At 40.8% G+C, this 23449-nt stretch overlaps 1 protein-coding gene across 4 annotated transcripts in view; it reads right to left on the reverse strand.

Annotated features, from left to right (window-relative positions):
- The window catches only part of thada (THADA armadillo repeat containing), a 93852-nt gene that overhangs the window by 18778 nt on the left and 51625 nt on the right, over positions 1-23449 (reverse strand). For 3 of the 4 annotated variants that reach the window (XM_057341487.1, XM_057341486.1, XM_057341489.1), the window contains 4 exons: positions 11540-11708; positions 7547-7597; positions 4431-4543; positions 1954-2036 (listed from right to left, as the gene is read on the reverse strand). In XM_057341487.1, coding sequence (XP_057197470.1) covers positions 1954-2036; positions 4431-4543; positions 7547-7597; positions 11540-11708 — 416 coding nt within the window. The remainder of the gene's footprint in view (positions 1-1953; positions 2037-4430; positions 4544-7546; positions 7598-11539; positions 11709-23449) is intronic. The other variant, XM_057341488.1, reaches the window with a different exon arrangement.

Here is a 23449-nt window from a genome sequence, read left to right on the forward strand (position 1 = left end):
CCTCCTACTTAATAATTCCAAGGCGAATGAAAAAGAAGATTGTTCAGGTCCTCCTCTCGAGCTTCAAGTGTGACAGATTAATATGTTTCCTAAAGAGTTGTTTTTATTAAGACGATTGACATCTGTGAAGAGAGTGTGTAATGAAAGAAAGTGAGGACAGGAAAGTAACAGACAGACAGAGAGAGAGAGAGGAACAAACAAAAAACTGGTAGAATTGTAGTTTTTTTTAAGGCGCAATGTAGAGATTTTAGCGGCATCTAGTGGTGAGGTTGCCAATTGCAACCAATGGCTCACTCCACCCCTCCCTTTTGAAGCACTTCGGTGGCTGACACAGAACTACGATGTCGTCACATTTTCACTTCTTTGCTGAAGGAGATATCGAATTTACGAAATGCGTTCTATAGAGCAGTTTGTCCGTTTAGGGCTACTGTAGAAACAACATGGTGAATTCCATGTAAGGGGACCCACGGTGTATGTAGATAGAAATAGCTCATTCTAAGGTTATAAAAACATAACACTTCATTATGTAAGGTCTTTATACACCTCTGAACACATAGTTATGCTTATTACTATATATTGCATTTCTTTCAATAGCACATTTAAACATCACTTCTGTCGTTTCACCTTATGTCATCCCAAAACAAATCACTTGGAGAAGAAACCGAGTCCTGTTTGCTTTACTCTTTTGTAACTGTAAAATAGTTTCGTTTGAGAAATGGAGCAATAATCTGCCACCTTGCCTTCCGCCAAATCTCACTCCCGCATCAGTGTACGCCAGGTTTGATGTCAACGACACCAAATCTGCTTTTGTTTTGCGGGTCACATAACCGAACGTGATGTGCCAAGTTTGAAAGCGTCCAAGCGTGAATGTGATTTGAAATATGCGGTGAGAGAGATTGTTTTACTCCCTTCAATCTGTCTGATCTGATTACAAAGCTATCATTTGGTTTCAGAAGACTTGGAATACAGCATACAAGTCTTATAGACCTTTTTGGTGCTTTTATTCTTTTGATGCCATTTTTGAATGGGTGACATGAGTGTTCTGCTAAATCTCTTCAATTTGAGCACCACAGAAGAACATTTGTTAAATCCAAGTTTACTTCCATAGCGCTTTTCACATTGTTGCATTGCAGATAGTAGACAAAAAGTGCAAACAGTGAAAAATCTCGAATCTGCTAATTTTGTGATTTTGTGTCGCAAATCATTATTATTCGTCACTCTTTGTTTGTCACTGGGTTTCGTGAATACCTAACCAATAAAAAAAAGTGCTTGTCAACTTTGACAACATCATTTTTTTTCTATTTCCTGAAAAACAACAATTTTGGACAGCCAAGGTTACGGAAGGACAGCGACGATATGCTTAAAATTGACAATAGCTTTGCTAACGGAGTAAAGGGGTCTATACACAAAGTCAGTCACACACACAATAGGGACTAAATGGTGACAGTGTGTTTATTTTAGGTGAACCTTTTCGTGGAAGAGGAAAACAGGCCAGACAGGGTGTGAAATACACAAACATAAAGTGAAACTGATGTCAACAGAAATCAAAGGAAAGGTAGATGAGAGTGTTAAGACTGAGACTACACGCCAGGGTGTGTAAATAAATCTCTGTACTGCACGCGTGTGTGTATGTTGATGCCTGCCCACCGTTTGTTATGCAAGTGATGGCAGGCGGGTGGGACTGTAAGAGTATGCTTGTTTTACTGCGATAAACACTGCCACCATTCCCACATGTGCGCGACACATGGAGGCCGCAAAAGCGCAACTGGGTCACAATCGCACCATCTGTCAGAGATCTATGCAGTTTAGCATTCCTCTTATATCAAAGACTCGCAGGCCACACTCAGAATAGCGCAGTCAAATAAACACATTTCTCTGGGATATAAACTAGACCGAGGGCAACGCATTTGAAAACGCACATAACACTGGTGTTTCTGGTGTTTGAGCTCTTACCTGATATAGAAACAGGAAGACAGCCACAAAGACAGCCCAGCAGGTCTAAGAAAGCACCACGTGTCACCAGACATGGGTTCCTTCTGCGTGTTTGTGTGCAAAAGAGAGAGAACAATTATTTCACAGTGTTTCATTGTATTTACTCAAATGTCATTCAATCCACTTTAAATCTAAATCTCGTTACTTGTGCAGTGGCCATAGAAAGTATTTGGACACTTAAAGGGACAGTTCACCCAAAAATAAGCATTCTGTCATCATTTACTCATCCTCAAGGTGTTCCAAATTGGTATAAATGTCTTTGTTCTGATGAACACAGAGAAAGATATTTGGAAGAATGGTTGTAACCAAACTGCTCTTGGTCACCATTGACTACCATAGTAGGAAAAATGTACTTTTCTGTTGAACACAAAAGAAGATATTTTGAAGAAACAGTTCTGGGGCACTTTTGACTACCATTGTCATTTCTCCTACTATGGCAGTCAATGGTGGCCAAGAACTGTTTGGTTACAAGCATTCGTCCAAATATTTTTCTCTGCATTCAACCAAACAAAGAAATGTCTACAGATTTGGACCAACTAGAGAGTGAGTGATTCACAGAGTAAGAGATTTGGGGCTTGAAGCTCACACCGTCTGCAACCGACCAGCAAAGCAGATTCAGGGTTGAAATCTTACTTAACGGGATTAAATTCTTTCATTTATTTATCCTCATGTCATTCAAAACCTGTATGATTTTCTTTCTGCTGCAGAACACAAAAGAAGATATTTTGAAGAATGTTGATAACCGAATTACATTGAACCACATTGCCTTCCATTAAATGGACACAAAACCACTTTTCTGAGCTGGGAGTGTGTCAAAAGATTCATGATGGAAACTAACAGGCATTTATAACAGTATGTTGTAATTGTGAATGTCAAAACCGATGTAGCGCACGCAAACTGCTTGTTCTGCTGCATGTACTTTTGATGAAGAACAGCATTAAACCTTGGCAGAAAATATCTCATTCAGTCTGTTTGTAAGAAAGCATGCAGCTTGTGCTGAAAAAACATTTCCCCATTATTCTCCGTGGGATCACACGGAGGAGAAAATACATCAATTACACTTCTAATGTGAATCCCTTTCTGTTCACTTGCATCAGGAAGTGAAAACACACAAATCTAACTGCCCACTGTGTCCATTCTAATCCTCACAAATGTACCTAAACACACTATTATCACTTCTGAACTCTAAACTCAGGCGTTTTTCAGGAAGCCTTGATGTAGCTTGACTGGTTGTCGGTGGTGTAATTGGGAGCAGTACATATGTTAGCAGGCCCACACTGAATGGGGAATCTGGCGGTCATCACATGTGCTGCCCCGTGGGAAGAAAGCGAATTCTGGGTTCTGTATCTGAGACCAATCGCTCGAGCTACATTTGCGGGCATGTGTGTGTGTGTTTAAGAAACGGGTGAGTATATGGAAGAGTAAATCTGTTGTGTGTGTGTGTGTGTGTGTGTGTGTGTGTGTGTGTGTGTGTGTGTGTGTGTGTGTGTGTGACCACAGCGCAGTAAACGCTCGTGGGCACGGGTGAGAACAAGAGGGCCAGTGTTCAGGGCTGACGTCAGTGAGATATTAATAACATACTCTCTCTCTCTCTCTCTCTCTGAATGTCTGAATTCATCTTTTTGTGTCTCTTGAGAGGCACAATGTTGTTCAGAATTCAAGGAATTGCCACGCTGAGAATTACTGGTAAGACACAGAGAGACCACGTCAAACAGCCGGGCTCACGTGTTGTTTGTGGTTTGGTTCTTGAGGTTCACCAGTCTGTAAATAAGTCATTTTTCTTTCATTTCCTCTTTATCCTGCATACACTTATTCTTTCATTTCTCTGCCCTATTTACCTAAACTTTTTCTACACCAGGATATGTTTGGAAATTATTGTTCTTACTTATACTAGAAGTGCAATATGCTATACTATGCACAATGGATGATCCAGTTCACTGCTTTTTGTGTGGTATATAACCAGAGCACACTATGGACTAATACCGTTTCCCATGATGCACAGCACTTGACATCACACGAACAAGGTGATGAAAGAACCTAAACCAACACATAAGACACTTACTACACTATGTAAATATTCCAAGCAGCCATCTTTCTAAACTTTTCAAAAGTTTCCCATCTCTCCCACACGCTCTCTCTCTGTAATGTGTTTGTCATAAAGCATCAGTATGGATGAGTGACAGCGGTCAAAGGGCACGTGGCCGTGTCCAGTTCCCTGCAGTGCTGCTGTCCGTGTGCTGGGTCACCAAGCGGAGAGCAAAACACAGAGAACTTGCTTTACACAGATGAGTGATTCATGGACGTGTTGTGGATATGATCCTTCAGTAGAGCAGAGCAGTCATCTTATTGTGTGAAAGCAGGTGAGCTTGAATCGTGTGACCACATTTGCTGAAAAAAAATGTAGGAAGGGGTTTGTGTATGAGACTGAAAGCACCCACCTTGTGGCGAGCCAAAGACGTGGAAACAGGACATGGGAGATGTCACAGTCCTGCGGGTTTCCTGACTGGGGTCTGTGTGTGTCCGTCAGGTAGGAACGAATCAGAGACAGCACCTGTGGAGGAGGCGACACTTTTTACAATGAGAAAAAGCTGACGAGGGAATCATATGCAGGGTGAACGTTATAAAGAGAAAGAAATCCTACAGAAAACAGTGATCAAACAAATCATAGAGAGATCAGATAGAAAAATAATAGGGATGACAAAAGAACCAGTAATGAAAACTTACCAAAGTAATGGTCTAACAAAAATATCATAGAAAGATCAGACAGAGAAAGAAATCGGACAGTGAAATAACAGGGATCAGACAGAGAATTCAGATAGATCAGACAGATAAATCATAGATCAGACAATGAATTCAGAGACATCAGACAATCACACAGAGATCAGACAAAGAATTCAGATAGATCAGACAGGAAATCATAAAAAGATCAGACAGAGAATTCAGAAAGATAGAGAAACCATAGAGCTCAGAGAGAGAAATCGTAGAGAAATCAGACAAAGAATTCAGAGGGATCAGACAGAGAAATCATAGAGATCAGACAGAGAAATCAAAAAGATATCAGACAGAAAATTCATAAAAAGATAAGACAGAGAAATCATGGAGATCAGACAGAGAAATCATAGAGATCAGACAGATAATCCAGAGAGATCAGACAAAAATATCTGAGAGATCAGACAGAGATATCATAGAGATCAGACAAAAAATGTAAAGAGATCAGGCAGAGAAATCATAGAGAAATCAGACAAAGAATCCAGAGAGATCAGACAGAAATCATAAAAAGATCAGACAGAGAAATCATAGAGATCATACAGAGAAATCATAAAAAGACCAGACAGAGAAATCTGAGATCAGACAGAGAAATCAGAGATCAGACAGAGAAATCATAGAGACCAGACAGAGAAATCATAGAGACCAGACAGAGTAATCAGAGATCAGACAGAGAAATCAGAGATCAGACAGAGAAAATAATAAGATCAGACATAGAAATCATAGAGATCATACAGAGAAATCATAAAAAGACCAGACAGAGAAATCTGAGATCAGACAGAGAAATCATAGAGACCAGACAGAGAAATCAGAGATCAGACAGAGTAATCAGAGATCAGACAGAGAAAATAATAAGATCAGACATAGAAATCATAGAGATCATACAGAGAAATCATAGAGATCAGACAGAGTAATCAGATAGATCAGACAAAGATCAGCATGAGACAGAGTGAGAAATGTAATGAGTAGTCTGAAAGAGTGAATGAAAAGTAGACAGCGTTATGCACGATATCCCAGTGAAAGAGTGCAGGCCGTGCTGAAATAGAGTCTCTTTACTGGGTTACAGCCACAATGTGGAAGCCACTCATTACACACCAGCTGAGAGAAACTCAGGGCAAAACAAGTTTGACCATGAAATACCAGGCCTGGCCTTCCAGCTGCGGACACCCCCAACACAAGCGGCCCACACCCTGTATCCCACACATCTATCCCAGACCTGTTCACTCCGGCTGGGGGGAAGGCCCGTAACGGCCGGCCTCTCATGCTCCCTCAGAGGGAAGTGCACATATTTATAGTGACGAACTACACAACTTGTGACCGACCACAAACCGATGGCAGCGGCCGAGGTCAAAAATAAACACTCCACTGAAGTCCATAATTCAGCTGGGTGTACACAGAAACAAAGACGACACATTTAGAAGAGACACAACCACCAGCACGCAGAGATGTTTGAGTACAGTGTAGAATACTGTAGATGTTGACCTCTGACACACTAACAGTCAGAGATTAAAGAATACAAAGCAAGTAAATGTTTTAAAAGAGGAGCCGAATATAAAGGGCAACTTTTACGAGGGGATTTTATGACAAAATATTTACAATTAAAAATACTTTTAAAGTGAAAGTTCATCCAAAAATGAAAATTTTGTCCTTATTTACTCAGCCTCTTGTCATTTCGAACTTTTAGGATTTTCTTTCTCCCGTAGAACACAAAAGCAGATATTCTGAAGAAAGTTGGTAACTGAACAGAACAATGCAAATCAATGGGTGCCAGTTAACAACGTTCTTCAAAATATCTTCTTTTGTGTTCTGCTGAAGAAAGAAAGTCATACAGGTTTGAAATGAAAAGAGGGCGAGTAAATGATGACACAATTTTCATTTTTGGGTGAACTATCGCTTTAAGAAAAATTTAAAAGCGTACACTTCCTTTAGAGTATGTGTGTGTGTGTGCATCCAAGTTCATCGATGTGCACACTGTGTCTTCATTCCGAGTTATTGTTTTGTACACACACAGTGGATTATTTCCCTATGGGGTCCGAATTTTACCGAGAACAAAAAAAAGCTGTTGCATTGTGGGTAAGCAGCAGCGCTAGAGAAATGCTGAGAGCCGGGTCAGAGGCATCAGGTTCTGTTAGAGAAGCTCAATCTGTTTCCCTCATTAGTCGACTTCTGAAGGGATCCAGTGAGTTGTGTCAACAGGGATTTTCGGGTGAACTCAGCAGGGTTCAGTCGTTTTACTCAGCAGAGCTGGTTTTGTCATCAAATGTTGCTTTGAAACACCGTGCTAACACACTTTTCCATTTCGTCCTGGTATCAGAAATCTGTTCTTTCACGGAAAAGTGTGCACGTCGGGTTTTACGTCCTGAACTGCGTGAAGAGCGCATACGTCTAGGCTATTCTTACGTGTGCCTGGACATATCTGATTCAACAGAAGAACAAGAAGTCCTTACTTCAGGACTATGACAACATGTGCAACTTGTTTTCCTCACCCCCATCCTCTACATTCTCTCTGTTTTTTGTATTGCTCTTTCACTTTCTCCTTCACAGTGTCTGTTTTTTTAAAAAACACGCTGTAACGTTTGCTAATGATCAACTTATACAATTACAGTCAAAGTGGGCAATTTTTTTGACGTTAAAATTCTTTCTCCGATCTCAGTTTAATGTGCAGAGACAACTTTACACTCTTTCTTAACATGTCTCATGAAGAATGTAAACACGGTGGTGCTTTCATAACATTGATGGATTTTGAGCGGGCCGACTTTTGCAAAGCCAATGCGTGAGACGGACTTACCTGTTTGTCCAAACAATACACGCTGAGATTGAAATCAATCATAAGAGGCGCCTGCAAAGGCAAATATCACGATTACTATTTCTCATACTTTACATTCACTGTAACAAACTGCCACCTATTTCTGTCTTCAATTTTTAAATTAAATCAAATTGTCACCTCAATATAAGGTGACTCAAAAAATCTAGTTGCATTTCGTATAACTTATAAGATCTTTAAAACATGTAAATTGTTTAATTTATTTTGATGAGTTAAGTCATGAAAAATGAGTTAAAGGGATAGTTCACCCCAAAAGGAAAATTCTGTTATCATTTTCTCACCCTCAGATTGTTCCAAACCTGTATGAATTTCTTTGTTCCGCTAAACACAAAGGAAGATATTTGGAAGAATGCTTGTAACCAAACGTATCTCATCCCCCATTGACTTCCTTAGTATTTATTTTAACTATGGCAGTAAATGGGGGATGAGATCTGTTTGATTACTGACAATCTTCCAAATATTAGGGTAAGTAAATGATGACAGAAGTTTCCTTTTGGGGTGAACTATCCCTTTAACATTGAGCACATTTTTTACAGTGTTTACTGTATGTGCAGAACAATAGCTCAAATTTTGCACCTCAGATAATTCTATTTTACACTTGCAGACTTTTCCAAGCGATCCGACCTAGGATTTCTTTAACCTGTGCAATAAATTGTGCAAAGAACACTTAGGGCCCTATTGTACACCCGGCGCAATGCAAGTGTTTTTGCTTGTTTCCGCCTGATGCAGTTCTCATTTTCCCGTCCTGCGCCGCGTTGTTTAAATAGCAAATGCATTTGCGCTCATTTACGCGCATATGGGCGTGTTGGTCTAAAAAAGAGGTGTGCTCAGGCGCATTGTTGGCACGTTGCTATTTTGAGGAACTTAAAATAGACTGCGCCATAGACCAACTCAAACCTGGTCTAAAGTCTAAAGTCAATGGCGCAATATTTTTTTGGGCGGGTCCACATACAACGCGCTTTCACTTTACTTATTACACAGAGGGAAGCACAGCAGCAAACAAGCATGCCAAATATAAAAAATAAATGGATTACAATGTAAAAGATTATTATTGTGTACATAAAGATAAAAATCCGGCTTGTCATGTAGATGATGTGCTCGCGCGCTTTAACCTCACGCATGAGCAGATGCGTTTCCTCTCTAGAGACGCGTCCAGTCTTTGCTCTTGCAAATTCCGCTGTGTAAGTAGCGAATCCGCCATGGCGCGAGCGCAACTGGCTCTTAAAGGGAATGAGAGATGAGACTCTGATTGGTTTACTGCATGTTACACCCATAAAACACCCATTACTCATTAAGAGAATCGGGACAACCCTTTTAGATCATGCGCCCGGGCGCGCCGACCGTTTTCCCGTCGTTAAATTAGCAAAAGTGGATTCGGACACGCCCTGAGTGCACCTGCTCTGTACGCTTTAAACCATGTGCTTAGATTGTGAATATAGGGCCCATAGACTTACTCTTTGCATTGGACTATAAAACAGCAACATACTACAAATCAGCCAGAACACGAGTGTATAGCAACACCCTAGCAACCATTCAAATCACCCTACAATTTTACACAGGTAAGAAACACCCAGCAGAGGCAGATTCACCTCTTTGTCTCTCTCTCTCTGTGCATGCTTCGGTCCACACGTACACAAGCCATCCATGCATTTCAGGTATTCACGTGACATACCAGCATGAGGGAAGATCTCCAATTAAAATAAACATCACGACTCTATCAGCAGCTGATCTAAAACACACTCCTCCACACATACGCACAAACACAAAATGATGTTCATCATCTGTTGTTATCTGTTCCTTCTTGTCGTACACACACTTTTCATATTGACAAAGTCGAACCATTGTGACCAGGCTGTTAAATGCAGGAAACAGAAGGACTCGCTGTGTATCTCTCTCTAGATCTGTCTTGTGTGTCTCTACTGTTTTTGAACATATGTTTACACACTTTAACAGAACAAACAGGAATATGTCAGAATAGACGTGTGGGACAACAGATCCAAACGGCAAAACATACTCAACAAAACTTGTGTAAGTATGATAAAAGTTTAAAGGGATACTTCACTCAAAAATGAAAATTCTGTCATCGTTTACTCACCTTTGAGTTGTTTCAAATCTGCATAAATGTCTTAGTTCTGAACACAGAGAAAGATATTTGGAAGAATGCTAATAACCAAACAGATTTTGCCCCCCATTGACTCCCATAGTAGGAAAAAATACAATGGTAGTCAAAAGTGCTCCAGAACTGTTTGCTGTCCTACATTTTTCAAAATGTCTTCTTTTGTGTTCAACAGAATAAAAAAATGATAAAGTTATTTTTCCTACTATGGGAGTAAATGGGGGGCAAAATCTGTCTAGTTATTAGCATTCTTCCAAATATCTTTCTCTGTGTTCAGAACTAAGACATTTATGCAGATTTGAAACAACTCGAGCTGAGTAAATGATGACAGAATTTTTATTGTTGGTGAAGTATCCCTTTAAACTTTTATCATACTTACACAAGTTTTGTTGAGTATGTTTTGTCGTATGGTTTGGATCTGTTGTCCCACACGTCTATTCTGACTTATTCCTGTTTGTTCTGTTAACGTAAAAGTATCCCTTTAACAACTCGCAATAACGCCAAAAACTTTACCTCTTTAAAGTAAAGCAAAATACATTCTGAAGTGAAATGGCGGGGGGTGGAGGAGTGTATAAACACTGAGGTAGAGACAGACAGGAAGTTTTAAAATGAAGAATAAATTGAAGTATCAGATGTCAGGCATTTCACATGAGGACTTGAAACTTTTCTTCCATTTCCGAATAAAATCAAGCAGCAGAAGTTCTCCCAACTCAACCTCTGTAAGTCATTCCTCAACACAGTTTGTTTCCCATCATCTGCAGATATAGGACAGCCACAACAGGACAACACACAAACCATCTCTTCCCATTACCATCTTTAGTCCAACATTAATATCATGTCATTTACACTAACATTCACCTCATTCGCTACACACAAATGGAATGCTTCATGTTGTACTTGTGGCGTGGATAACACCAGTCATATACTGTACTGTCATTGTTTGTGCATATATTCATACTTCATGTTATACGCAGGGCTGTCACGATAAACCGACGATAAATATCATGTGATTTATGCACAGCTTTTGAGTGAAGTACGGGAAAATGCTGCTGCATCCGAAAGCCAGAGGGCGCTCTCGTGCGGAAACTCCAAATACGCACTGCAGAAGAAGACCATGACACCTTCTAGAATGTATGCCTATGGACATCTTTTTATCACTGTTACTCAAGCCTCATCAGGTATTTTTATGATAATAAAGTATATTTATAATGATCATGTTTGACGGGTGTTGCTTTTTCAAATGCACATTATAAGTGACTCAAACTCGCACTGCTTTTAGATCAGCAGCATTTCCTACTGATCCCAGAGCCGTGCTTCACGGACAAGCTACGCATTAAAAAATAGCGACACATTGCATATCGCAGCCAGCTTGATTTCAATAGGATTTAGTGGTATTGCTATAAATTACAGTGCAGCCCTAGTTATACGTGTTGTCTATCTTCCTACTGTATTCATATGACATACCCAGAAGATAAATAAACAATACATCTCATTATCAGAACTTAATTTGTTATATTTAGTACATTTTCATAACTTGCCTACATAATAACTATGGTGAGCCTTCATATGAACTGTAATAAATAAATAAATTAAGTCAATCTAAGCAAAATGAGGTATAAGATATAGAATTATAATGGGAGATTGTTACCGTGAAATATATCCTTACCGTGAAAGAAAAATATTGGTTCATCTCTACCAGAAACTGTTTTATACTTTTGTATAATTTAGTTGCATTGGATGTAAATGAGCCTATTATGGAGCGAATAATGTAATGTGTCAATATTCATAAAACAGTGAACTGGTTGCTGTACAGATCATGTGACTCCGGAGGACTCACAAACCTGCAACAGTGTCCCGTGGATGTGGTTCTGTTGGATTCCTGGTCCAGGTTCTTGAGGCAGGTCCTCCAGTAGAGTCTTGATGGTGGAAGGAACCTGGGTCACCAGAACAAAAGGAACCACAGCTCTCGCAGCCATTTCACGTGTGCGGTAAACAGCCGAGCGGCCGCACCTACAAAGACAACACGAGAGGAAACAGGTTCACTATGACAGTTTATGCACTTGATCTCCCCAATTCAGATTACCCGACGGTGTAAGAAATGAGGTCAGAGAAGCAGCTTGCCGAAATGTATATTGAGTAGCTAAGAGAAGAGTACCTAAGCAAATCTTCATGTACTTGTACATGTATCTTCATGACTACCTGAAATGAATTATTATTTGAAACTATAAAGAAAATGTGTATTTTATTTTTCTGCGTTGCTGTAATGAGATTTTTTCATTGTTGATTTTAGGGTGAAATGTGAAACTGACATGTTGACAGGTTTTGTCGTCGGTCGTCACTCATGTTGTAAATAATATTTCATTTTCAAGTATGTCATAGCTGTGTGTGTTGGTGAAGGCTGGAAGTGGGCTTGAACTCTGTATCAGACAGCACTGGCAGGACTGATTTTCAGAACAGACCCCTGATGACTGAGCTCTGTGGTTTACAATCACTACATCTCAACTCTCAGAAGTCTGGAAAATCTTCTAAAAGCTCCAGAGATGTAAAATATCCATCTATCAGAGAGAGAGTAGGGCCCTGCAATCATGTTTGCAGATCAATGGAATAATAAATGTATGAGAGATGAACAGATAAACATGAAGCTAAAGGTACAGGCATGCGAAACTCTTGACAGATTGCTGCTGACAGCACATGGAGATGGGTTCTCCTCCAGGCCTAATGACAGCCGCTAGAGAACAGATCTCTACTGACCTCAAACCATGAATGATGTACGGCTACTGAGAGACAAATCTGTACAACAACAACTTGAGAGACTGATGAAATCTTTTTCATAAATAAAAGTGATATGAATTAAGTCATGTGCAGTTCCTAGAAGACGTCACTATGGGATTTTGCACTCTATGACCGGATCACTTTTTAAGTTCCAGAGTATTTGCACATTACAAAGCCTAAAATGTAACAAAAACAAAAGATGTAAAAAATTATGGGACATAATTTTTAAATAACTATTTTTAGCCATTCAACTTTAGGTTTCATTGCAATATGCTGATGGAGCAATTATCTATCTGACCAAATCCAGTACTCAAACTTGCGACATATTTAATGTAAAAACACTTTTTAAACACTTTCAAGCTAAAACTAATATTATGGTACGATTTAAGGTTCAAAAACGCTGTATTTTCCACATACCGTGCATGTTTGTATCTCCTCTTTGCTCCGCCTCTCTGATACGTATACATCATACAGAGTTTGTTTGAGACAGAAACAAGCTCGCATTACAGCAGGGAATGGTATAAATAACGCGATCGCTTTGGCCCTTCTTGATCAACCAGTGTTATGCCACGTCTCGTCGCGACTCAACAAAGACAATAAACCCTATTATAAACACGACATTTGTTGCATCTAGTTGGAACATAATTACTGATTATTAGGACTTTCACGTAGCATGCGTGTCTGCATTTGCAGATCACACACACAAAGAGACAACAAGCGCTACAAACACACGACAAACTCAACTCGCGTTAGTCCGTAATAAAGTCTTTTACAATGAAAATATATTTACAGGCTGCGAATCTGAAGCGCCAGCGAAGTTTTAATGGTTGGAATGGCCCCACTTTTTAACCAAAGCTTTCGTGCATAGCCGGTCTTGATCTCTCACAGGTTCATGAAGCAATCGTCAGTGAAATGCGCCGCACAAACTTGAACATTCGGATTGTACTTTTCTGGAACAGTGTTGTAAATAAAATTAGTTTTTAATTGTCTCATCTTTTGGCAGGGCAAACAAAGAGTCTTTCTTTTCGCAACGAAACACACAGCGTCTCTGCGACATGGCTGCGGCGATGACGATACAATGAGCTTTACAAGTACGCCCACCTTACTTGCGTATACATTTGGGTGGTCTTAGTCAAATCATACCACGAAATGACTTAGATTTGTGGGGGTGTGGTTACACGAGGCATTTCAGGCAGGTCTGGGTGAGCATTCGCTTTTAGATAGAATGCATCTTTTGTTCCCACACTTTCATTTTTGCAATTTTACGTGTCTTATACATGCATGGGCAACTTATAACACACCAAAGACACAGAAACACACGTATTCGTGCCATATGACCCCTTTAAATTCATGCTGATGACAAAAAAGAAAAAGAAAACTTTGGCTTGATTTTTGGAATTTCCATCATCTGTAACAGATGCACGCTTGCCACTTTTTGCATGTGGCACAAAACCAGCCAGGCATTGGCCATAAGTCTCTTGTGCTCATACAAAGCCAATGGGTCACTATTAGGTCATGGCATTAGACCAGTGGTAGAGTTTGGTCATACATAATGTGACCGCATGCACCATTTCACCTGTTCGAAATTCTTAACCTGTCAGACACTTTATAAAACGGGCGTAGGCCACAGGGTCACTCCTCACATGAACATCAACGAATTGGCGTGAGCCATGTCTGATATCATAAAGCTAAGGAGTGCACTAAGATGCACGTGACACTTTTAACAAATGATGTGGCACGGGTAGAGTTTAATATATAAAGATAGGGTGGGGCATCCCAGTGTCAACAGGTCTGATGATCTGTCCTATTGACTATTGATGCGTGAATGCATGTAACCCACATTGCACAGACAATACAAAGATAACGCAAAAACCCTGACCAGACATCTGGACGAATGAACCCTCACCTGCTGGATTTAAATTCCACCACGTCCATATTAACACACAAACACACACAACACATACATGTTCACAGCACGATAACATTCAACGGCCGCAGTCACATGACCAACACAAACAGAGAAGCACTGTGTCTGAAAAAAACCGCTACACACGACAAACCAGCTTAACCTGTTGTGTTTGTTCTTTACAAATGTAAATAAAGCAGTAACGATACACTTCAAAGCCACAAAAACATTGACACAGACGCATATTCCCATCTAATGACTGCCACAGTCTCCGTTCCCCTTTTCGGGCCTCACATGTTAACTATCAGTGCTAATTTGTCCCATTAAAAGTCTTTGGAGAGGAAATGACAGTTTGGAAGAGTGTAATTTTAGAAACACAGCAGTCTGAGGCTAGCCATCTCCAGGGGGCTTTCTCAGTCTCGACCCGCCATTGCAGCTCAAACGCCATCTGGCTCTTATTAAACCCAGTGTTACAGTTTTCCTCCAGTATGACTCGGAAGTCTGTTGGTCCGGACAAATCTAGACTGGCTCCGAAACAACGCGGGCCGAGGCCGTGTCGGACGGCACCTGGTGAGAGCTCCGTAACAGATCCTGTTTATTCGAGTTCTTCTGGCTGTTGAGGTGGACAGAAGTGAGAGAAAAAGCACATGCAGTTCTGTCACATGCTCGAGAAAGTACATCACTGTATAAACACAGCTGACATTTTCTGAACATGCAGCTATACGTGACATTTAAATGCTAACTTTAATGATGTTTAGCGAGGTGGGACGAGCTGGATTTTCTGTTCTCCCTTCTGGAACATCCAGCTCAAACCTGCCTAAATAAACATGAAATCAGGACTGACCACTTGAATACGCCTCCGGGTACGATTCATCAGCGCACGTATATGTTTGTCTTCATAATTATTCGTTATAGTAAATGAGAATTGCTTCGCATTTCCTTTTTGGATGACGTCATTAAGCCGTACCAGTAGGAATATACCTTAAAGCGGCCCTAACACGCGCGGTTTCTGCCAATCTCATATTAATCTTGAGGGCCTATAGAGTAGTATTGCATACTTCGTATCTTCAAAGAGTATTTAGTTTGATCACATTTATAAAAGATATATACAGCTGTACGAATATTTCCGAAAGCATACGGTGTGTACGGGGGGGAGGGGTAGGCTGAACTAAAGCACGTGTGCACTCATTGCCAACAAAACACAGACATCAGTTTCACTCACCGCATGCGGTTCATGTCCGGCATCTTTTAGTGCTGGGACGGCTCCATATATCAGTTTCAAACGATCTCCAAATCCAGCGTTATATCCACCGTTTATATAACATTCATCACCCAAATGCAGTGAACAAACAAACACCTGAACTTCGCGAACGTATGCTCTCTCTCTCTCTCTCTCTCTCTCCTGCACACAAGTGAAAGTGACGTCTGAGCATGCTCCTTCTCCTGCTCTCCTTGCTGCCGCGTGGGCATGCCGTGTGCTTTTCTGGGAGAATTGTCCAATAAGGGACTAAGAAACATTGTTACGAAACAGTTTTATATGTTCTAAAAAAAACTTTCCGAAACCTGTACGATTTCTGGGGGAGTGTATCGAGCACAGAAATACTACGTAATACGGCCAACTCGTTTTTTGACAAGTTGACCATGTTAAGCATGAGAAGACAGCACGTTTAACATTGTAAAGAAGTCAGAATGTATGACACACCATTGCACCACACCTTTAACGAAAAACGAAGCAACTATTTGGAAAGTAGCGTAGCCTTTCTAATACAGTTTACAATTTAATGCCAATTTAATGGCGATAACAGTAAAGAGTGATCAATAAAATAAATGTAATGCCAATTCAATGGCGATAACAGTAAATACTGATCAATAAAATCAATGTAATGCCAATTCAATGGCGATAACAGTAAATACTGATCAATAAAATCAATGTAATCCCAATTTAATGGCGATAACAGTAAAGAGTGATCAGTATAATAAATGTAATGCCAATTTAATGGCGATATCAGTAAATAATGATCAATAAAAAAATGTAATACTAATTTAATGCCGATAACAGTAAATAATGATCAATAAAAATAAACGCCACCAATTTACGGTAAAGTATGTTTTAATACTGTTTTTAATCATATCTTTTAATTTAATCTTTTTAAACCCTTTAAACTTTAAAGATGCATGCGTTGGAGTATACGAGATCACTAAAAGCATGATGACAAAAGCAGATCCTATAGATGACACCAGCAGCAACCTCATAATGCTGACCATAGCTAACCTTGTGAAGCATCACCAACAGGCCCTCTCCGCCAAATCAAAGTCAAGCATCTCAACACTTGAGACAAAGACAGACCACAATGTAAGCCACAGTGGCAGATCATATCCAAAAGACTGTTTTCTCTTGAATCCAAGACTAATGTGCTTGATGAAGACATGCATGCACTGGAAACAGCCTGAGCTTTGACCGACAGAAATGCAAAGCTGTCACTGATCTCGAGTCTCACAGTCGGCACAATAACGCTTGAATTATTGGTCTTCTGGAGTTAATTAACGTCTTTTAGTCTTCTTGAACATATGTATTCCCTACCCTAGATGACCGGACCTACAGACTCTCACCAACAAACCAAAAGACTGTCTAAGACACAAGCTGTTATACCAAGGTCCCATCATCCCACACATTCACCTCTAGATGTTCATTCTGGGAACACTATCTATATGTGTAACCAATAGCAGACTTAAGGAATGTGTTCTTGGCAAGTTCTTGAAACAGTAACTGGTTATGTTATTATATTACATAATGAAGTGTTATGTTTTTATTATCTCAGAATGAGCTATTTCTATCTACATACACCGAGGGTCCCCTTACAAGGAATTCACCATGTTGTTTCTACAGTAGCCCTAAACGGACAAACTGCTCTACAGAGCGTTTCGTAAATACGTAATCTACTTCTGCAAAGAAGCAAAAACACAACGACATCTTTGTCCTGTGTCAGCCCCGAAGTGCTTCAAAAAGAAGGGGTGGAGCCGTTGGTTGCAATTTGCAACCTCACCACTAGATGCTGCTAAAATCTCCACTTTGCACCTAAAGTCCCCGTGAACCGGAAGTAGCGATCATTTTTACTTCCGTATTTTGACGCATTTCTGTGTGAAATGGAACTTTGAATGAGAAAAATTGTGGGCGTGGCTTTCGTCTTTCTCTGCGATTTGATTGGATGTATAAAAACAGCCTTTGCATTTTGAAAGGGAACTGGCAGCAGACTGACAGTTGAAGGGGAGGAGTTAACGGATGCTCCAAGCCGTCTAACATCATCTAATGGCTGGAATACACTACAAGACTTTTAAAATCTGAACAGATTTTTTTTAAACTAGACATCATACACTTGAAGACTTTTTGAAAGTTTCAGATAGAAACACACACTATCTGATCAAATCTGCAGACTGTCCAGACTGAAAATCTGAGCAAAAGTCAAGTGTATTTTAGCCTTAAGATGGATAATCGTTGCAGGACGGAAGTGCTTTTTCAGACTTTAACTGAAGATTATGAGGGCACACGATTTAAAAACATAAAAGACCCATATTGATAAACTATTTACAATAAACGCTGCATTATTTCATGAAAAAATAAGCATTGTAATTTTTAATTTCTCTTGGACTTTAAAGAGCTGTTTTATTCAAAATGCCTTTAAAAAAAATTTGGAAAGACCTGTTTTTCTTTTTGGTTATGTAACGTTTGACATATACCCTATTTCAGAAAATATATTAAATTCATAATGTTGCCTAAGAATGCAGGAACCCACAAATACCACCTAAGACCCATATGGACACTATGTCGTAGATGTCAGCTGATGTCGAACCCATATTGAGAAATTTTGTTTTACCTACAGTGTTCAACTGTCAGATGGCAAATTCAAGGAATTTGTTGCCTCACAGATGAAAACCTATTCTGAAAAGAAAGACCAACATTAGTCGCCGCACCTTATGGGAGGCTCTTCAAGCTTTCAGCTGCAGGCACATCTTGTAAATCTTTCAATCAGGAGAAGCTGAAAGATCAAACCTGTCATCACGTTTGAGCGGTTTGTGTGTTATTGCTGAGATATACGCCCGAAGCATCCACTGCTTCTCCCTTCATTTATACATGAAGCGTATAATAGAAATACAATGACAACAGAAGTAACCGTTCACTGAACAGGGAGGAGTTTGCTCAATGCCTTCAGGCTGTTTCCAATAATCATACCACCAATAATCATTTTACAGTTACACCAATCACCCATCTGACCTGAATTACCAGACTTTCCTCTGACTACATCACCAACCTGAACACCTCAGAATGCTCCTTGAAAACAACATTTATTGCATCTGTAATATGTTTCCTTACTGGAGCAGTCAACCTGAAAGCCATCTGCTCTTAGATTTTATCTTCACAATGGGTGTTATATTCTGTGATCTGCTTCCAGAGTTTATTCGTTTGAGGTTGCCATTTCATAAGTCAGGAGATATGATGGAGATCTCGGTATCACCTTGGTCTCAGACGTTTCTCCTAAAGGTTCTTACAAGAAATGAAACAAGAAAACTGTTAAAAAAGTATTGAGACCTTCAATAATATTGACTTTTGATTGCAGGTTTCACAAATCTGAGCTCAGTTTGTGACATTGTAGAGATCTCATTGTGTGAGATTTCCGGCTCTTTTTCTCAGGAGAAATATCCGAGATGCATTACTCTTCATTAAGAGGCCTTTTACACGACACCATTTTCAACGAAAAACTTTTTATGCGTTTTGGCTGTTCATTTACACGAAAACGGCGATTTGGGGGACTGAAAATGCAAACTTTTGAAAACGGGTCTCAAAGTGCACGTTTTTGAAAACGCCGGCATTACCGTTTCCTTGTAAACTCTGAAGGCGGCATTTTCCAAAAACTATGACGTCATATGCACGTGTATTATGTGTTCAGTCTGTAGGCATGCACGAGTATTCCCCAAACAATAATGGCGGCCTCCATGCTGCATGTTTGTGCCGCGTGACATACTTATTATCATTTCTCCAGCAAAAAGTAGATTTATTGCACCACTACAACCAGCGGAGACAAAGTATTTTATTTCTATGCACACTACTATAAACACACACACACACACGTAAATGCAGATCGTTTTGATAACGCTGTCGTGTGTACGTGAAACCTTTCAAAAACACAATGTTTTTTATCGTGTAAACATACTGTTAATCTCGGATATTAAAGCGATTCGTGATTTCTTCTTATGGGTCAACATAACCTTTAGTGATCCTCTAAATAAATTGGTTTTAAAACTAAATAAATCACTTTCAAACCCCCTTTTAATATGTACACCCAAAGGGTTGCCATTGGCATATGTAGATGTATTCTTTAACTTGAACAATGATTAACCTATTTATCAACAGGCCTGACAGAACATCTCGGTCAAGTTTTGATGAATTTGCACATCATCAGAAAACCGCTACCATGTAACATAACCAAGCTTGAACACCTTAATCTGTTGTGACCTGCTTTTCCAACAGGGAATCTGAAGGACATCATGTTTCAGTCTCTTGCTTTCAGGGCGTGCAAAAATTGTAGCAGATGGATCTTAAGATTCTGCAGAAATCAAATGCACCCATTTTCGCTTATGGTCTTGGATAACAGAAAATGGGTCGTCGTGGTAAAGCCTATTTTCTCAAATCCTTCGAAGCTTAACAGATCTAGCTCTGACATACAGACAAGGCTTTCAAGATTTCCCCACACAATACAAATATCGTGAGATCAGATCTCTAGGATTGATAACTGCGCTGTCAACACTGTGAACCTCAACTAATGAAAATAATTCTGCATGAAGAATGAAACGCAGACTGAAATCACAGTCTTCTCATGTTTATTAATGGGCCTGCCTATGTCAAGCAGGCCCATTAATAAACAACCAAAGTGAAATCTTCAGAACTTATTTGTCGCTGGTCAGCAGTGCTTCAGGCACACACACGTGTACAGATGTTGAGTAGAGGGGTCTGCGGCAGCTATATTTAACATCTCTACATGTGGATTTCATTTGGGTGAATGGGCTTGCATACTTCCACTGACAAGAACCAGACAGCTCCTAATCCAGCAGTCCCTTAACCCCGCATGAGAAACATTCAGCTCCACTGCCTTAGATCTCTCTCTCTCTTTAATGATCAATCCATCCCGGAGGTCTTTCAAAGTCTCCTTGAATGGTAAGAAAACATTATCACACTACGGGAACATTATGATATTCAATACAATTATACAAAGTACTATATCAGAACCCTTTAGGATTTCACAATTGATGGAATTGTGTTTTTTGTACCAGTTGCGTACATTAGGGTGTTTTAAGTTACATTTTGGTGTTGTTTAAAGGTACAGTTCACCCAATAATGAAAATTCTGTCATGAATTACTCTCTCTCCAGCTGTTCCAAATTTGTATAAATGTCTTTGTTCTGATGAACACAGAGAAAGATATTTGGAAGAATGCTTAACCAAACAGTTCTTGGACCCCCTTGACTACCATAGTAGTAAAAAATGGCAATGGAAGTGCCCCAGAACCGTTTGCTTTCCTACATTCTTCAAAATATCTTATTTTGTGCTCAACAGAACAAAATATGATGAAGTAATTTTTCCTACTATGGGAGTCAATGACAGTCCAACAACTGTTTTGTTACAAGCGTCTTTACAAACGTCTTTCTCTGTGTTCTGATGATTGTTTACAGATCTGGAACAACTCCAAGGTGAGTAAATAATTACAGAATATTTATTTTTGAGTGACCTATCCCTTTAATTTGTGTTAAAACCACTTTTTCATATCACGTCACCCATTTGTGTTTGTATTTATGGCACGGTGCACCATCGCTATACAAGTACGGAAAGGCCACTTGCGATAACTTTGGAGTAATCATGTGGATGTCCATTTTACCACCTCTGTTATGGTGGTTAACTCTATAGTAAAAGGTACAAATCAGATTTATATTATTACTTACCATATATACCATATTACTACTTACCATATATATATATGGTGCGTGCATGCTAATGAAATATATAGTTGAAAAATGAATATACAAAACGTTGCTATGAAATATACAATTAAGAACTGTAAAGTACTACTGCAAAGCTGAATTTCCTGCATTTTAAACACAATTTTTCTGGCAATCCGTTTCTGGCCTACTGAGTTTTTTACAGTGGGCTCATCAATCAACTTTAGATTTTATTTTAGTACCTAACAAGCTAATATCAGCCGATCTTGAATTTGTTTCAGAAAAGCTAATATCTCTGCTCATTTGCCTTTGTAGTTTGAGACTGTTTTAACGGTGTCTGAGAATTGAAAGGTAGGCCTAGTAGCTATGCAAGGTGGCAAGCTCAATCTGACCCGGTCCTTTCTGCTGTGTGTTATCTGTGTTCCTGCCCCGAGTCCTTGAACGGATCCATCTCCAGCCCCCACACACCCCTTCTCTGTTCCAGATGAACACAAAACACACATGAGGGTCAAAACACACGCGTGCTACTACTAACGCAGGTACTAAAACACACAACGGCAAAAATGTAAACAGAAAAGATACACACACACCACTTTCACCAAATCAATTATCCACAAAAAGATACAGATAAGAAAAGTCTCTCTCCGCGTTAGTAGCCTATCTGGCTCCCACGGGGTGTTGATGTGCAGAAGAGGGTGTACAGAACATTCCTGGCATACGCACGGCCCGGCAGAGAGCAGAATAATGTCATGGAAGAAAAACTGGTGCGAGTCCAAGGCTTTTGGTCACCGGCGGTAGTTTTATGCGTACACACACCTGTACAGAATGTTCTTCTGAGCATCTAGTAATGTGTTGAACTGATGAAGCTAAAGGAAATGATGAAGCGGGTCACTATCAGCTTCAGTTTATCAAACAGAGTTTCTCTTCCACTTGAAGAGACCGAGCGTACCATATAGCCCAGGAAGAAGCGGACGTCGAAATGTCAGCCATGCTTTCCCAGGCCGCCGTGAGTGTTGGGTTGCAGTGCGGGCACTGCCTCTCCCGGCGCTCGCTGCTGGATACATGGTGCCTCGGTCTTGAGCGTGGCTCCAAGCCGCGCCCGCCCCCAATGCCGTGTTTACCGGAAGTGCATGAGGAACTTAGTAAGACCTGGAACGCCCCCTTGGAACCACAACTGCCGTGGCGTATATCAATCGACAGGGTGGCATTCGCTCACGGCAGTTAACACGACTCACCCGACGCCTCCTCCTGTGGAGTCAGCAGGTGATCATCTCCCTGCGAGCCACACATATCCCAGGCGACCTGAACCAGACAGCCGACGCGCTCTCTCGTCAGTCGACGCCTTGTGGAGAGTGGCGAGTCCATCCCCGCGCAGTCCGGCTCATATGTTGCCTCCCCGGACTCCTCCCATTGCCCAGTTTGGTACTCCCTGACCGAGGTACCCCTCGGCACGGATACCCTAGCGCACAGCTGGCCGCGGGGCAAGCGGAAGTACGCCTTCCCCCCAGTGAGCCTCATTGCACATGTATTGTGCAAGGCCAGGGAAGAGGAGCATCAAGTGGTACTAGTTGCGCCCTATTGGTCCAACCGGACTTGGTTCTCGGAGCTAATGCTCTTGACAACAACTCCCCCTGGCCGATCCCCCTGGCGAAGGACCTTCTTTCCCAGGGGAAGGGCACGTTACAGCATCCCAGGCAGACCCCTGGAACTTCCATGTCTGGACGGGACGAGGAGATCCTGAGTGGCCTACCCCCTGCGGTGGTTGGGACATCACTCAGGCTAGGGCCTCGGCTACTAGGTGGCTATACGCCCATAAGTGGCGCCTCTTCTCGTCCTGGTGCTCTTCTTGAAGAGAAGACCCGCGGAGTTGCTCGATCGGGAACGTGCTGTCCTTTCCTCAAGAGAGACTGGAGTGTAACCTCTCCCCCCTCCACACTGGGAGTGTATGTAGCCGCTACGGCCGCTCATCACGACCCAGTTGCTGGGAAGCCTCTGGGACAGCACGACCTGGTCATTAGGTTCCTAAGGGGCGCGAGAAGGCGACCGCCTCATCCGCGCTCCATACCCTCTTGCGACCTAGGTGGCGG

The sequence above is a fragment of the Triplophysa rosa genome, linkage group LG9 (assembly GCF_024868665.1).
Source record: "Triplophysa rosa linkage group LG9, Trosa_1v2, whole genome shotgun sequence".
In the NCBI taxonomy this organism is placed as follows: Eukaryota; Metazoa; Chordata; class Actinopteri; order Cypriniformes; family Nemacheilidae; genus Triplophysa; species Triplophysa rosa.